Here is a 15,665-nt window from a genome sequence, read left to right on the forward strand (position 1 = left end):
GTGGGCAGTGGATTGCAGGGGGTGAAGAGTAAAGCAAAGAGACCAGTTTTCAGGCTCCCGTGGTCATCTGGGCAAGAAAAGGCATTTTAGCAACGGAGATGGATTCGGGGTGGGTTTTGGAGTTTTGGAGTCACGTGATGGGAGAGAGAAAGAAGCCTCAAGAGGGGCCTTGCGTTTCAGGGGTTTAGTGCCCTTAAGGAAGGATGAAAGTCAGGGTATCGTCCCGGATCTCTGTCTTGGTCCTGTGCCTAACCTACGTTGCTAAAAATAAGCAGTCAGCATAAGACTCCACCTCAAGTCAGAAATGAAGAAAAGGGTCCCGGCATGTATTTTTTTTTAACACAGAAGCTTCTCAGAGCCAATTACGGTTGATAGGTTCCCCTTCAGGGCCAGCGACCTTAAAATAAGGCCCCGCAGAGTGTCCTGTTTTGCCAAGCCAGAAAAGGAACCCTTGTCAGTTCTCTCTTTCAGCAAGCTATTTTCAGCTATTGTTTCATGACCCCCTCCTTAGACGTCCTGTGCAGTTAAAAGTCAAACGTTCAAATTTGGAGGAACTGCTGAGGAGTTTCCAGGCTCACCCATCCAGGGAAACCTCTGTGCATTCACTGTTGATCAGAGGACTGGGAGGCAGAGCCAACCCATAAGCATTCGCATAAAAAAGCGATTCAAATTTGAAATACAGGTAGGAGCAACATCAGGCTGCCAGTCAGTTGAGAAGAAGTCTTCCTCAGAGTGGAAACATTTTCAGACAAACACCCTTAATTACAAATATTTTTAACCTGTATAGATCAGGAGAGCTTTCCTAGAACCATATGAGACACCGGCTTAATCCTACCGTTAAGAACATCTTGGTGGGAATATTTCCTAGAGAAGAAGATTAGTCTCATGGTAGGTCTTGGTGAATTCGTGGTCTTTTTACGTTGATGGTTCTTTTTCTTTCCCCTCTAGAGAGACAATACCATACATAATTCACTCTACTTCTGACCCACTCTGTCTTTTCCCTAACCCCAGTTTTTGTTTTTTTTTAAAATCCTTTCATTAGGTGGTGTCAAGAAACATTTGCTAGTCACAAAAAGCTCTTTCCCACTTTTGAAACTGCATTTTGTAAGGCCTGGTGGCTGGCCAACCTGTTGGTTGTGTAGCTTTAAAGACTTGACTTCGTTGCCCCAAATCAGAGACTCATACTTCTAGCATGGATAGACTTGAATGGTCAGTGATTTAGGTACTGTGACTTGGAATATCAGGGAGGTGTTAAGAAATTGACTGTGAGTACACTGCCATGCCATCTGTAGAGAAGAAACTGTCCTCCTAAATTTGTTTCATAATTATGCATCCAAGATACCTTGACCCATTGATCTATTAGTTGTCCATGGTAGGTCCATGTACTCCATTGAAGCTGTATGAGAAATTTCCTGTCGAATGCAGTTTGTATGTATAAACTATAGTTTTCATCCCTTCGTAGTGGGCTGTAATTCAAAATAGTTTGAGCACCTTGGAAGGAGACTGTACAGTTCAGTATTTGAAAGCACAAGCTTGGCAATAGACCAATCACCAGCTGTCCACCCAACCATGTGACCTTGGCCATAATATTTAACCATCCATGTCTCCGTCTTCTCATCTGCAAAATAGAGGTGATAGTATTGCTGACCTCGAAGAGCAGTTATGAAGAATGAATGTGTGTCAAAGATAGGTTCTCAAGGCTGGGCGCGGTGGCTCACGCCTGTAATCCTAGCACTCTGGGAGGCCAAGGCAGACAGATTGCTCGAGGTCAGGAGTTCGAAACCAGTCTGAGCAAGAGCGAAACCCCGTTTCTACTATAAATAGAAAGAAATTAATTGGCCAACTAACATATATAGAGAAAAAATGAGCCGGGCATGGTGGCTCATGCCTGTAGTCCCAGCTACCCGGGAGGCTGAGGCAGGAGGATCGCTTGAGCCCAGGAGTTTGAGGTTGCTGTGAGCGAGGCTGACGCCACGGCACTCACTCTAGCCTGGGCAACAGAATGAGACACTGTCTCAAAAAAAACCAGATAGGTTCTCAAGACTTGTTAGTTATTTCTGTACTCACCCAGCCCTTGCTTGCGAAGACCCATTTTTATTTAGAAATGAGAAGAGAAGCCGAGTTTTCAAGCCTTCTAGGTGTAGTCCACATGATTTTGAGAATAACGACACTAGTGTGATGTCATTTCAATGACACCATTTCTGAAGTGACCATTTATTTCTCAGGAATTGCATGGAGACAGATCATTCATCTTGCCGAGGTCTTTGAGCAGCCCAAGGTTTTAGTGACTTGGGGACTCCCCTCGCCTGGGCCAGTTCAAGGCTTCTGACTCTGAGGTGAAAGGCTCCATGAACCAGCCACCAGCAGCCACCAACTCTGCAAGCTATTTGTTCCTCCTGGGGACATATTTGTTGGGCTGCGTGTAGTGTGTAACTAAAGCAGACTTCTCCGTAGCTGTACAACCATGTTCTTAATCTTCTTCATCGACGCCGCATTGGGAACTACTCATTCCAGACATCCAAAGTCCAACCATCCCTCTAAATTATGATGGCCACAATATTTCACAGTGACCGTTTTGAAGTCCCCAAAGGAGAGAATGTCTTCATCTTTTTGGACACATCGGGGTCTGATGCTCCTGTTCTTGGCAGCTAATACCATATTTGCGTTGAAAAATTATTACCGCCGGGTTGGCGATGGTATTTGGCCAGAGGAAGGAGAAAAAAAAAAAAATCAAACATGTCCAAACAAGGATCATTTTTTTCATTTTGTTTTATGGATTCAGTTTTGTGATATATTGTGTTTGTAAAGTCCCTTCAGTGAAAATGTACTCTACTTTCAGCTTGGCCTTGAGGCTGTGCTGGTACTCCGATTTAGCCTAAAGGAAAAAAAAAACAAAAAAAAAACTTAAAAGTCAGCATCATTATTCAATCAAGCATCAATCATGGAATGTTGTTCCCACCCCATGACTGTTTAATTATTCATGCTGGCCACTGGCCGCCCTTGGGTCCTTGGAGGTTCAGCCGCTCCCTTCTACATCCTGGATTAGATTCCTTTGTACTCCTAAGAGCGATGGTGCTCCCTCTGTCATGGCATGTAGAACTCACCGCTCTGAATTGTTGCATTGCCTTTTTGTCTTTTAAAACAGACCGTGAAGTCCTCCAGGGAAGGGGCCATGTCTGATTTACCTTTATCTCTTCAGTAATGCTTTGCTGGGCACGTGGCAGAGCTCAGTGAGTCTCCTTCCTTCTCATCCTTCATTCGGGTCTCAGCTCAAATGCAGCCTCTTCTAGAAAGACTTGCTCGATCACCCAGTATGCAATAGCTGTGCGTCCCAGGCGTGTTCTGTTACCCTGCTTCACTTTTATCATGGAAGTTATCGCTCTCTGCAATTACTTGCTCCATTGTTTCTTCTCTGCTTCTCCGCAGAACATGAGCACTGCAAAAGCAGGACCTTGTAGGTTCTGTTCGTTGCCTCATTTCATGCCAACTTCTGGGCCCATAATAGGCCTTCAGCACAGTTCGGTTAAATGAATGAGTGAAATTTTCCTGATTTTCCTTCCTGCCCTCAGTGGAAAAAAGTTAAGGCTGACTGTACCTTCCTTTTCCTGTTTTCTGGACTGTTCTTAGCATTTTTATCCGTAAGGAGAGGGCAGTTTAAATTTATTTCAATGGCTTATATATTCTGTATTAAAGAAAACAAAACAAACAAAAAAAACCCTGGTTGACAGGAAATGATGCAGGTGGCTTTTTTTAGAAGGGTTGCTGGCTGTTGGTGTCCACCGTTCAGAACCGCTGGTTTGCTGTCAAACAGGCATTAGTTTGGATCGGCGGGGGCAGGCACAGATTGTTCTTGCTTGTCTTCCCTGTGCCTTCCACGGGTGTCTCTCTCAGTGATCTCCTGCTGCTTTGACCCTTTGTCATACTGCCCCCCACAAATAAAAGCACCACCTAGGAAGCACATTATTTTTTTTTTTTCATGGAGCAGCATTTTTGCTGATAATCATTAGCATTCTGGCGTGTTCTTTAATGCAGTTTCTCTCCTAATTTTTTTTTTTTTAAAGACGTGTCTTTTAGACCTTCCCAGGAAAGGAGGAGAAGCAGGCAGTGCAGCTTTCCCTTTCTGCTTGATTCTCCTCCATGTCCTCTCTATTTGCAGATACAGGGTTTTATATGTGCTGCCCTTACTGAAGGTAAAAACGTAGCTAGCGTGCACCCCACCCTGGGAGTTGCTGCCAACGCCATAGCCACGTGCTTGTACAAGGATGACAGCAGTGGGCTTCTGAGAGGCGCTGGTCAAGGTTTCAGACACTCTGTGCATCTGTGCAGCGTTGCTTGGGAGAAGCTGCAAGAGCTTTTTATCACACTTTCCACCAAGGCCATGCCCCAGTATACTTCAGCAGCATAGACACTGGAGTAGGAGTGGCAGTCACTGAGCCAGAGAGAGCCAGAGCAAACCGCAGTTGTTTTTTAATCTAGCACTGCACTAGGGCCAGTAAGTACGCACCATTGTCGCGAGCACACTGAGTATTTGCTGCAGCGTTTGATAATGCTTTGCTGTTCATGATTGTAGCTGCTTTGAATGTAAGATCTAGAGAGCTTTGAAAACACTTAAGAATATCAGTCACTCTATAATCCTAATGTTCAGAAACAATGTTTTAATACATCCCCTTCAGTCATTGGATGTATGGTGTACAAATATATATATGTGTATCTGCTTTTTAACAAAGTGTATATATTCTATGTGTAGTTTTTACTCTGCTTTTATGTCTTATATTGTTGCTATTGTCCCCTGTGACTAAATATTCTTCATTGTACTCATTTTTAATCGTTCCATAATTTTTCATCTTTATTGGTATCACAACAGTCTGTTTGCTCAGTACTCTGTTCTTGGAAGTTCAGATTGTCCCTTTTCTTTTTAAGCAATGCTGTGTTGAACATCTTTTTATATGAATCTTTGCAAGATACTCTGGCTATTTCCTTAGCCCAGACTCCTAATGATGAGTTTACCGAGTTAGAATTAGCTGTAATTTTAGGGTTCAGGATTACACATTGATGGGTTTTAGAATAACAGAGAAAGCCCAGGAATGACTCTTGTCCTCTTTGGTACCTGAGCCTAGCCCCTCTGCTCTCCCAAGATCTCACATTTCTTGCAGTCTTTTCCTTTCAGTGGCTTTCGGTGGTCCCTAGGATCTTGACCTCTCTCCCCCCACCCTCAAACCCTCCTCTCTCAATAAATACATAGTTCCCTGCTCCTTGCAGATTGCATTACCCGATTCAGCCCTAGTAAAGTTTTTAGTGCAACATTTTGCATTGCAAAACCCTAAGGAAGCACGTGTTCAATGACATGCGGAGTAGTGATACAGCATTTGTTGGAATGCTTAGGAGGAAACCAAAACGTTTCCATTAAAGTGCTCAGATTTTGAGACCAAGTGCAAAGAGGAATGACTATCACAGTGAAAGAAATTTAAATCAACAACATAGTGCATTTTTGTTATTTGTAGATCCACTTTGTATGTGACCATGACTTTAGAATTCACCCTTTCAAACCCCTTTGCACAATTTTTGTTGATTATTTCAGTTAGTGAGGTTGGTTGGCATTCTCACTTCCTTTAATCCCCGGGGGAAATTAGGTCCGGAGAAGTCCACTCCTTTTCCCAGCGACCCCGGTTTTGTTAATCTCAGTGTGGAAATGGCAGTGCTTGGCTTCTGTTCGGTTTCCCTGCCAGCCCAGCTCAGCTCTCTTGTTTCTTCCTTGTTTCCATTTAGTCCATAGGACAAGCACAAGTCTTAATCTAAAGAGAATACTTAAAAAAAAGAAACTATATACATTCATTTTGGAGGAAACTAAGCAACTCTTGGAGGATACAGAGCTCAGTGGTGGCTCTAGAGATTTAAAAGTGCAATAAAGTGTTCTGAAATTTGCCGCATTTATCTTATTTTAAAAGGCAGTATAGAATTCTGTTTATTGTGATATCTGTGTATCTATATGTGAGTGTTTGTAAATAAATAAAGCTTTCCTTGTTGGAGAGATGCTAAAACAGGTAATAAAGTGACCTGTGATCTTATGAGCCAAAGAAAATACTGTTTTGGTGTGTAACCTTCTACTCTTTGTTTCCAAATGCATATGTATCCTGTTATATCTTTATTTTTTTCATCTAAACTGTTCCCGTACAACCGTTACAAAATCTCACCAAGTATATCACATTCTGCCATTTAGTCACAGTTGATGGCCTTGATATTTAAAGGAAAACAGATTTCCCCTCCCCACATTAATTGGTTGGGTCCCAGTCACTGGCAAGAGAATTTACCATTTGTTTTTTCCGAGGGGGGCACCTTTACAAATTCAGGTCTCAAGCTTCCCTGGCTTCTATAGATCCCACTTAGAAACCACGCTTTGAACTTAACGCTCGCCCGCCAAAGTTTTCTGGGATCCCTTGGAAGTAACTCACATTCGCTGCCTTCCAGACCCAGGGAGCAGGTGGTGCCAGCCATGAACTCTTTCTTTTCTTCTGCCTGTTCTGAAAGCTCCCCTTTCCTAACCTTGAGTGGATCAGATAGATGAGCCCTAGACTGGTGCCATTTCTACCCACGTGTCTCATACGTAGTATGCGTAGCATGACTTATAGGATACAACCTTCTGCTGCCAGGGAACCCAAAGTGTCCAAGGAAAACCACTGACATGACTTCAAGTGCAGGACAGTGCTACTTCCCATAAGCCAGCCAGTAAGCCAATACCTGCAGTGAACTGGCTAGACCAGAGCTATATCCTAAGAACTATATCCTATATCCTATTTCTAAGTCTCGGAGAATTCCACCATGTCAAGCAGTGACCTTTTGAGTGTTTTCCGTTAGGTCTCCCAGCTGTTTTCAATCTACCCGATTTGGGCTAAAATAAATTATAAATTGTAATAAGGTTTGTTCCAGCATTCATATTTATTAGATTTTAAGATTTAGTCACCATATGGACCTAAAAAACAAATCTTTGATTTCTCCTTTTTTTTTTTTTAAAGCAATCAAGTGGAGTCTCTTGATTTCGACTACTTAAATATCAATTTGTGGTCTTAACCCACTGTTGGCTCCTGTAAAAGGTGTGGCTTTTCAAAACAAAGGTTTTCAGCATCTAGCTAGCAGAGAGGAACTAATGCCTCTTTAAATTAAAAACAAAAGATTTTCTTATTTGTTGTAATATATAGCTTGTTGTGTCAATTGAGTTGGGATCTTTTGGAATGTTCCATGGACTGTTTCCTTGGAGGAAACAGAACTTAATTGGTCACCGCCACATCCTTTAGACTGGTTGGCTCTGTGCAGGTAACAATGGAAGTGTGATTCAATTAATGTTTATTTTTAAATTAACATTTTAGTGCCTCCATGAGATGTAAATATGGCCATTCTTGAAAAAGAATTCTAAATGTTCTTTTTTTTTTTTTTTTTTTTTTTTTTTTTTGAGACAGAGTCTCACTCTCTTGCCCGGGCTAGAGTGAGTGCCTTGGCATCAGCCTAGCTCACAGCAACCTCAAACTCCTGGGCTCAAACGATCCTCCTGCCTCAGCCTCCCGAGTAGCTGGGACTACAGGCATGTGCCACCATGCCCGGCTCATTTTTTCTATACATTTTAGTTGGACAATTAATTTCTTTCTATTTTTAGTAGAGACTGGGTCTTGCTCTTGCTCAGGCTGGTTTCGAACTCTTGACCTCGAGCGATCTGCCCGCCTTGGCCTCTCAGAGTGCTAGGATGACAGGCGTGAGCCACCATGCCCGGCCTAAATGTTCTAAATGCAGCTAAAGTCTTGAGTCCTTGTGATCCCTGCCTTTCTTTGCCCCACCAGAAATATCCGTTATCAGTTTGGTGTGGACATTCATGGAAGGCAAAAGCCACACGTGTGTTTGAGTGTGTTTAACACCTGTGTATAACGCCAGCATGTACTTGCCATTCTGCAGCTTGCTGTTTTCCCTCCACACTATGTTTTGGAGACCGTCCATGCTGTCACCCGTGGAGATAGCACATTCCTTTTAACCTCTGCAGACTGCTTTATAGGTTGGCTGCCCCACGGCTTTTTAGAACTTCCAGTTGCTTCCAGTTTTCCTTTATACCAACAGTGTTGCAATGAGCATCCTTGGGAATGCACCTTTGAATATGTGTGCAAGTGTTTCTTTATGCTAGACAGCGAAAAATGCCCTTTATTTTGTACATGAAGATCTTAAGAGACAGAGACTTGAAAATTGGCCAGGGTCTTGGAAATGATTGGCAGAGTGTGGATTTGAAACCCTTTCCCCGGATTTCTACCTTACCTGGTTGTGGATCCTTTACAAGTTTTTGTAGCAGGTCATTGGAATCCTTCGCAGAGCCAGTAAAAAGATAACTAAGGTGAAACATTGCTCATTTCAATTAACTAAGGTCAGTCTGAATTAGGAGAAAATACGAACTTAAACATGTCAGATTATGTAATTTTGAAGTTTATGCAGTGACCCACACTAATGTAACCTGGTAAAATCCCTTAAGAGAATCATATTAATGAACCAAGAAAATTAATAGTTATTTTTAATGATTAATAATTATTTTTAATATTTTAATATTAATTTAATGTTTATATTTAATAATATTTTATAATTATTTTTAAGAATAAAGACATATGGAAATTGTTCAACACAGTTTTTCTTATCTGTAGGTAAAATGTCTCTCTTACAATCTTTTTTGTATTTTGACATGCTTTAGCAAATGGTTTTTCCCTAGTTAGAGCCAGGTACCCATAAGCACTTCCTTTTTGAATGATTATAAATGAGCCAAGGAGGGTGAAGGGTGGAGTTTCACCTCGAGTAACTAGTCTGTGCCGTCTATGAGGCTTCCAAACATTTTCTCTTATGATCTTAACAATCTTGTGAAGTGAGTTATCCCATTTCCACTTCCTAAATGGGTCAACTGAGACAGCTCTAAAGCACCTTGCTTATCTGGGTTTGCCTGGCTTGGAAGACCAATACTCTATTATATTCTCGTTTCCTTGAATAACGGTCCTCAGCCCCCTGCATGAGAATCTCTCCTGGAATACTTGTTCATACTGCAGGTTCCCCAGCCTAGGATTCTGCATTTTTAGCAACCTGCCGAGTGTTCCTTACGCACTGTGAGCCACTCTGCTAGATCATGGTGACCTCATTTTGGTGATGTGAGGAGCCTTGCCAGAGAGTGTCCCACGCCCCCCAGGGCAAGTGGCTGTCCTCACGCCTCACCTGCGGGGGCACATTAGCCGTGCTCACCTGGACAGCCGCCTCCTCCCTCACCCACGTCCCTCCCCTCCTGTTATTTGCACTCAACCTCACCAGGGCTCCTGGTCTGACAGGTCGCTTCTAAAAAGTTGAAATCATCACGCTGTATAGGAATCGCTTTCCAAAACAGGTTGAAATCTTCCAGTGCAAAATCACCAGATCCCAAGTGTTATCTTTCGCACTTTATACAGATGGAATCTGCATTTTGCTTTCTAACCCCCCCTTTTTTTTGCTTAAAAAGAGAGAGAGAGAGAGAGAGAGAGAGAGAGAGAGAGAGAGAGAGAGAGAGAGAGAGAGAGAGAGAGAGAGAGAGCGCGAGCAGCTTGCAGGAATGATTACTTTTGGAACACCAATATGTGCTTCATTTTTTCCTTTCTCGCCTCCCTTTTCCCACACTCCCCTGGTGGCGGATTTCCCATAAGTCTGCCCCTGATTGCTGCTGCCTTTCCTAGAAGTGAGGACATCCCCCTCCCTTCCAGCCCCAGCCCTCCCACCGGGGACGGACGGGGTTTTGGAAGAGCCAGCTAGGTTCCGTGACCACCTTTGCCTTTCTCTTTCTCCATTATTATCTTTTCTCTGAGCTCTGTGAAATTTTTCTTTTCCACTCCCAAACGACAATGCTTTCTGGAGCCAGAGCTCTAGTCCTTTCCAGCAAGCCCGATAGGCAGTTGCTTGGATGACTGGCAGGCATGGAGCCTGCCGTGAACGGATCCAGAGGGGGTTCCTAGACCAACTTGGATCTGCGTTCACACGTTATCTTTATCGTTCTGCACTGGCAACAGAGCATCCGTCTTTGTTTTGGTGTTGAGCTCATCCAAATAAAGAAGGCATTTCCTCTCCTGAAAAGGCAGAGGAAAAGAAAAAAAAAAAAAGAAAGAAAAAGACATAAAAAGGAAAAAAAAATTTAATTTTAACCATGCACTCCTTTGAAACTAAATATATACCCCATCCTCTGTCCTGATTGGTCCGCTTCAATTGACAAGTGGATCGCGTGGAAAGGAAATATCCCGGACTTAATTGCAAGTTAAGTCTCTCTTAATCCAGAAGAGCATTTGAGATTCTGTCCAAGTGTTCAATTTCCCAGGCCGCTGAGGTCTGTGAATTTCTTTTCCCAGCCTCCAGGCTGCTGCAGTACAAGTCAGCATAGCTAATGCAGATAGATCTGCCTCTCGCTCTCCTCCTCCCTCTGCTTTGATTCGATATGAACAGCCTGGTAACTCCGGTGCTGGGGAGAAATCTGACATAACTCTGCAGATGGCTAGGTTGCCATGGAATACCTGGGGATTGTTCTTTAAAGAAAAGGTAACATTTATATGCTAATGATTTCTTCCCCCCTCCCTCCCCTCCTTGTTGCATTTTTTTTCCAGGGCTGCCAGTTCCCAAGAAGAGCCCAAAGTCGGTAAGGACTTGTCAGCTACTTGGTGCTGGTTGGGGTTGGGGTTGGGGTTGGGGCTGGGGGCTGGGGCAGGGGGGTTGGGGGAGGGGGAGGGTTTGTTGTCCCAGCTTCACTTCGCTAAATGTGTTTTTGGAGTGGATGGAGAGAGCCAGGAGCTGGGGCTCATTTTCTTAAGTTCTGGGGATCTGTCTAGTATAGAAGGCATTTGGGCTTGTCTTTAACTGTGTAGTGATTTGTGGGCTGCCTGCGGGAGCCAGAATAAAGAATGCATGTTTGGAATCTTCTCTGTACAAATGCATCCCTACTCACCTTCAAATGGATGAGTTTCTTAGCTGTTTTAACTTGATAAAAAAAAATGCTATTGTTCCCTTTGGAAAGAGGGGGAGAAAAAAAAAGCTTCCACCTGCTCCGTGAGTAGCATTGCTCTCAACTGGTGTTCCCAGCCGTTTACATGGCTACCCGTTCTCTCGCTCAGCTTTCCTATGCACGGGAGGATGAATTATTTACAAACTAAAAACCCTGCATATTTAAGGAAGAATTGCTCTGCCCTGCCCTGTATATATGACCATGCCCAGATGGAAAAATGTTCATTGCCCCAGCACTGGGAGAATAAGACATTTCCTTGCTGTGGAAATGTCCTTTGTTGTTTTGCTAGCTTTAGCAGCATTATGCTGCAGGTATAGGATTCTTTAAAAAAAAAAAAAAAATCAATGTTTTGCTGTCCTTTCTAATCTGGTTTCCCTGAAGATGCATTACCTAGTTGACATGTTAGCTAATAGCTTGGAGGCTATAGTGTTTTGCTTGGTGGTATGGGTTTTTTGCTCCCCGGGCACTAATGACAGATTAAAATGCTACTTAAAAACTCAAAATCTGGAACTCCCAGTGCCTGAGAAATTGATCCGGGTGGAAGGGGCTTCCCAATTCATTAACATTAGGATAAAGAGGGATGCTTCCTTGTGGCTTAGAAGATTTGAGGGGAGGGAATATTTACAGTTTTCTGCCACCCGGGAAAGGAGAATATTTAAAACTTTGCAGCTGTACGCGCTGCAGCTGAATTCTTTCCACCTGTCTCCGAGCCTGGCAGCACGAGGCAGAAGTTTATTAAGGAGATGAGAGAGCGAGCTCCCTGCATTCCTAAAGCCCACTCCTAAGTTCTCCAAACAGAAAAACCTGCAATAATTGACGTGATTCCGATGGCATAGCGCCATGGCGATTGGAACATTGACTTCAGGGCTGCTTCCCTTGTCAGTGTGCGTTAGTGTCTAGGCGGAAACGTGCTGGTTGGTGCCCACATCAGGACACAGAGATGCCGAAGTGTGTGGCATGTGCGCATGTGTGTCGCTTTATCCTTGGGCCATAGTAGCCCATTCAGCCTTCAGAAAAATGGAAGCGAATCTGGAAGATGTGCCTCATAAGCTTGAGTTAGCATGAGCCGCCCTTTTCTCGTGGACTTATTTTATACACCCCACATGGAGTGGAGTTCTGACAAGAAGCACACCGGGGGAGAGATACGGCAGTTTTGCGCAGGTAGCATGGCATCAAGTAGCAAGGCGTTCTTTTCTGCTTTGCATCCCATTTAAACTTAGTGTGCAAAAGGATTTTTGCAATGCACTTTCATTGCTTCTTCCCCAAAGTGTTCTAGAATTACCTGGCGAACTCAGAGGGCAGCCAACAGGTATGGAGCCAGCGGCTCACCAAGTCAGCGAAGAGAATTCCCTGTGACAGTTAATTCTTGTAGAAGCCATGTCATTAGGAAGCAGCAAGCCAATTACTCGGGCTGCATTCCTAAGGAAAAAAGCTCTCCGCTGCTTTTGCCTACAGTCTGCTGGCTGTTAGTTACCGCGAGCTAAGAGAAATGGTATGTTGCTGGGTCGGCAAAGAATAAGACCCCCAGCGTGGGGCTTGTCCTTACCTGATTTCTGTGCCAGGACAGGAATGATGGTTTTCACAGTGTGGCTGGCACACTCTGGCAGCTGCTGCACAGAATCTGAAAGCTCTCAGCCAAGGTCTGCTGTTGGCAGTAAAGCATTGCTCACATCTTTGATCAGTGAGAGCTCTGTACAGGTGGGTCGAAAGCTGTTTTCCTTTCCCTGTTTGAATTTTGATGATGTCCTGCCAGAGAGACAGATGATTATGAGGGTGGGTTTTTTTTTGTTTTTTTTTTTTTTGTAGGGTTGGAGGGAATCCATGGGGAAGCTGGATGTCCTGGTACTAAAAAGCCATTCAGGTAATGACAGGGTCAGTCATGCAGGATGCGTAATTCAAAGCACACTGATTGCGCCTAAGTGTGATTCACTGAAACTTAGCAACAGCTCTCTGCAAATCAGGACCGTGGGTTTTGTTTTTCTGTTTTGTCTTTTTTTTTTTCTTAGAAGCTATTGGCATTGTTGGCGTCTCATATGACCAGCAGCTTCTGTTTGTCTTTGTACCTTTTTTTTTTTTTAAGGTTTTCAATAATTAAGTAGTTGGGTTTTTATTAGAACAGAAGGACTTCTTTTTTATCTTGTTTCTCCTCCTGGGTAGTCCCTATAGTTTACCCTTAATAAGCAATTTCACCTACTAGATTTAGTTTAAATGTTGTATTTCTGGTTTATATACTCAGTGGGGACCATGGCAGTATATTAATAAAATTTTATTAATTTAATACCTGGACTTCCATTACATTAGGGATTTTTTTTTTTTTTTTGCCAAATAGCAGAGACAAAAATAAAACATATTTGCTGTCAGGTTCCAGACCTCTCTGGGAAACTGATTCTGTGGCCCAACTTTTTCATCCTGACCGAAAACTTATTTAACTTGAGACTCTCAGTCTAAATCACACACAAGGATCTAGTGTATGAGAATTTACAACTGTAAATGTCACACCAAACCCTGAATTTTAAGTCACTATCCACCTGTGCTTTCCTCCTAATTCATTTCCCAACTACTCCTTCCCTTTCTCCCTCTCTTCATCTGTCCATTTGTCCGTCTGTCCATCCATACATTCATCTTTCTTCTAGTCATCTATCCGTGCATACACTCATCCACTTATTTATTTATTTTGAGACAGAGTCTCACTGTGTTGCCCAGGCTAGAGTGAGTGCTGTGGCGTCAGCCTCGCTCACAGCAACCTCAATCTCCTGGGCTCAAGCCATCCTCCTGCCTCAGCCTCCCGAGTAGCTGGGACTACAGGCATGCGCCACCATGCCCGGCTAATTTTTTGTATATATATATTTTTTAGTTGGTCAATTAATTTCTTTCTATCTTTAGTAGAGACAGGGGTCTCGCTCTAGCTCAGGCTGGTTTCGAACTCCTGACTTCGAGCGATCCTCCTGCCTCGGCCTCCCAGAGTGCTAGGATTGCAGGCGTGAGCCACCGCGCCCGGCCTCATCCACTTATTTACCAAACTGATTTTGAGAGCCTCTTCAGAGTCAGGTTTGGTGCGATGCACTGGAATTACTAGAACAAATAAGATGGCCATGGCACCTCTCTTCTTGCAGCTTGCATACACGGGGTTTCTCGACTGCTCCTTTCCACAGAAAGGGTTCATTATCACAGATTACCAAAGATGTCCATGTATTCTTTCCACCAGAATTCGTCGAGTTCCTTCTGTGTCCCAGACCCAGTGCCGGTGTCCACCAGGAACTAAGAGGACATTCTTGCCTTTGTGGAGCTCATGGGGGAGAGAAATAGCAACCCCATCAACAGGCAGATCTGTACAGACCCTCCCCTCATGGGGACTAAAATCTGATGAGGATGTGCTTTCAAACGTTACAAAAGCAGAAATATAACAGAGAACCAAGTACACACATAATGGAAATCATCCGGCTCTTATTTACGTCCTGGAAGCCCTCATACAATGCCAAGCCCCAAGGTTGGGTTAAGTGCCGTGGAATTCTTTGGAGTTCCCAGGCAGCCCAGGAAACCACATTATATGCTTAGCTATTATTCGTCAGATGAAAGAAATCGTGCCGTTTCACTAACGAGATAAAACCTTCCTAGTGACTGCAAAAGTCCTACACAAAGTTTTCATGTAGGGGGACACTGGATGGTGGGCGAGACAGTCGCTTCAGCAACCCCTTTATGGCAAATGTAGCAAGCTGCAAGGCAGCAGTAGTGACAGGTTTTTATTCCACAGTCCCCCATCTCTTTCCCCTGCAAGGGGAACTGGAGGAAATCGCCACAAACTAGTCGTTAAGAGATGTAAGGGAGAGACCCCTCTTACATGATGTGCGTGCTGGGTGGCTCCAGCCTGAGTCACTCAGTTTTATGCCCCCTTTCTCAGACTCTCCCCATGCCTGGCACCTGCCTGTCCTCCTACTTTTCCCTGATGCCACTTGCCTGAACAACCAGTACGAAAATCAATCCCGTCAAAGCTTTTACAGGCTACAAGCAGCAGCAGTGAGAGTAACAGTAGATGGGGGAGGGAATCAGAGTCACTTAGGTTTGTCTCCTTGTCTCCTGCCTTCCATGACAACTCAAGTTCCCCGCCTTTTGGAGCTCTGGAAGACAGACTCTGCCATTGTATTAGATTCCTTAAACGTCCAGCGTGAACCAGAATTTATTTCCATAGCCAAATCAATGCTTTCCTTTTCTTCTCCATTAACTCCTCTTGCCTGCCTTTTTGCAAGAAAAAAATCATTTCGCTTAGACCCATAAACAGACAGAAAGAAGGACCCATCTTCTGCTTTGGCTTGGATTGGAGACTCTGATTTTCACACAACCTTTAATGACATTGGCCTAATACCTCATCAGCACTTGGAGTTTTTCCTGTTGTCCATGTAAATCACTGCAGTAGCCTTCAGTCTTGGCAGATAAGTGAACTGTAAATAATTTTGCTTTAAAATGGATCGATTTGTCATTTTTTAAGCCACATGAATTCTTTTCAGCATTTAAGCTCCTAAGTGCTATCTGTATTCATTTGTTCTTCCGAGCAAATATTTTCAGTTCGCTTTATAAGTACCTGCATTTCGAAATCATTCTGTGAAATACTGGTGAGCTGATTTTTTTTTTTTTATCCCCCCATTTCCAT

General features: G+C 43.6%; 1 protein-coding gene across 20 annotated transcripts in view; it reads left to right on the top strand.

Moving 5' to 3' along the window:
• The window catches only part of MAGI1 (membrane associated guanylate kinase, WW and PDZ domain containing 1), a 614,809-nt gene that overhangs the window by 552,272 nt on the left and 46,872 nt on the right, over positions 1-15,665 (top strand). For all 20 annotated transcript variants that reach the window (XM_020284649.2, XM_020284652.2, XM_020284654.2 and 17 more), the window contains one exon: positions 10,626-10,657. In XM_020284649.2, coding sequence (XP_020140238.2) covers positions 10,626-10,657 — 32 coding nt within the window. The remainder of the gene's footprint in view (positions 1-10,625; positions 10,658-15,665) is intronic.

Source organism: Microcebus murinus, chromosome 30 (assembly GCF_040939455.1).
Source record: "Microcebus murinus isolate Inina chromosome 30, M.murinus_Inina_mat1.0, whole genome shotgun sequence".
NCBI lineage: Eukaryota > Metazoa > Chordata > Mammalia > Primates > Cheirogaleidae > Microcebus > Microcebus murinus.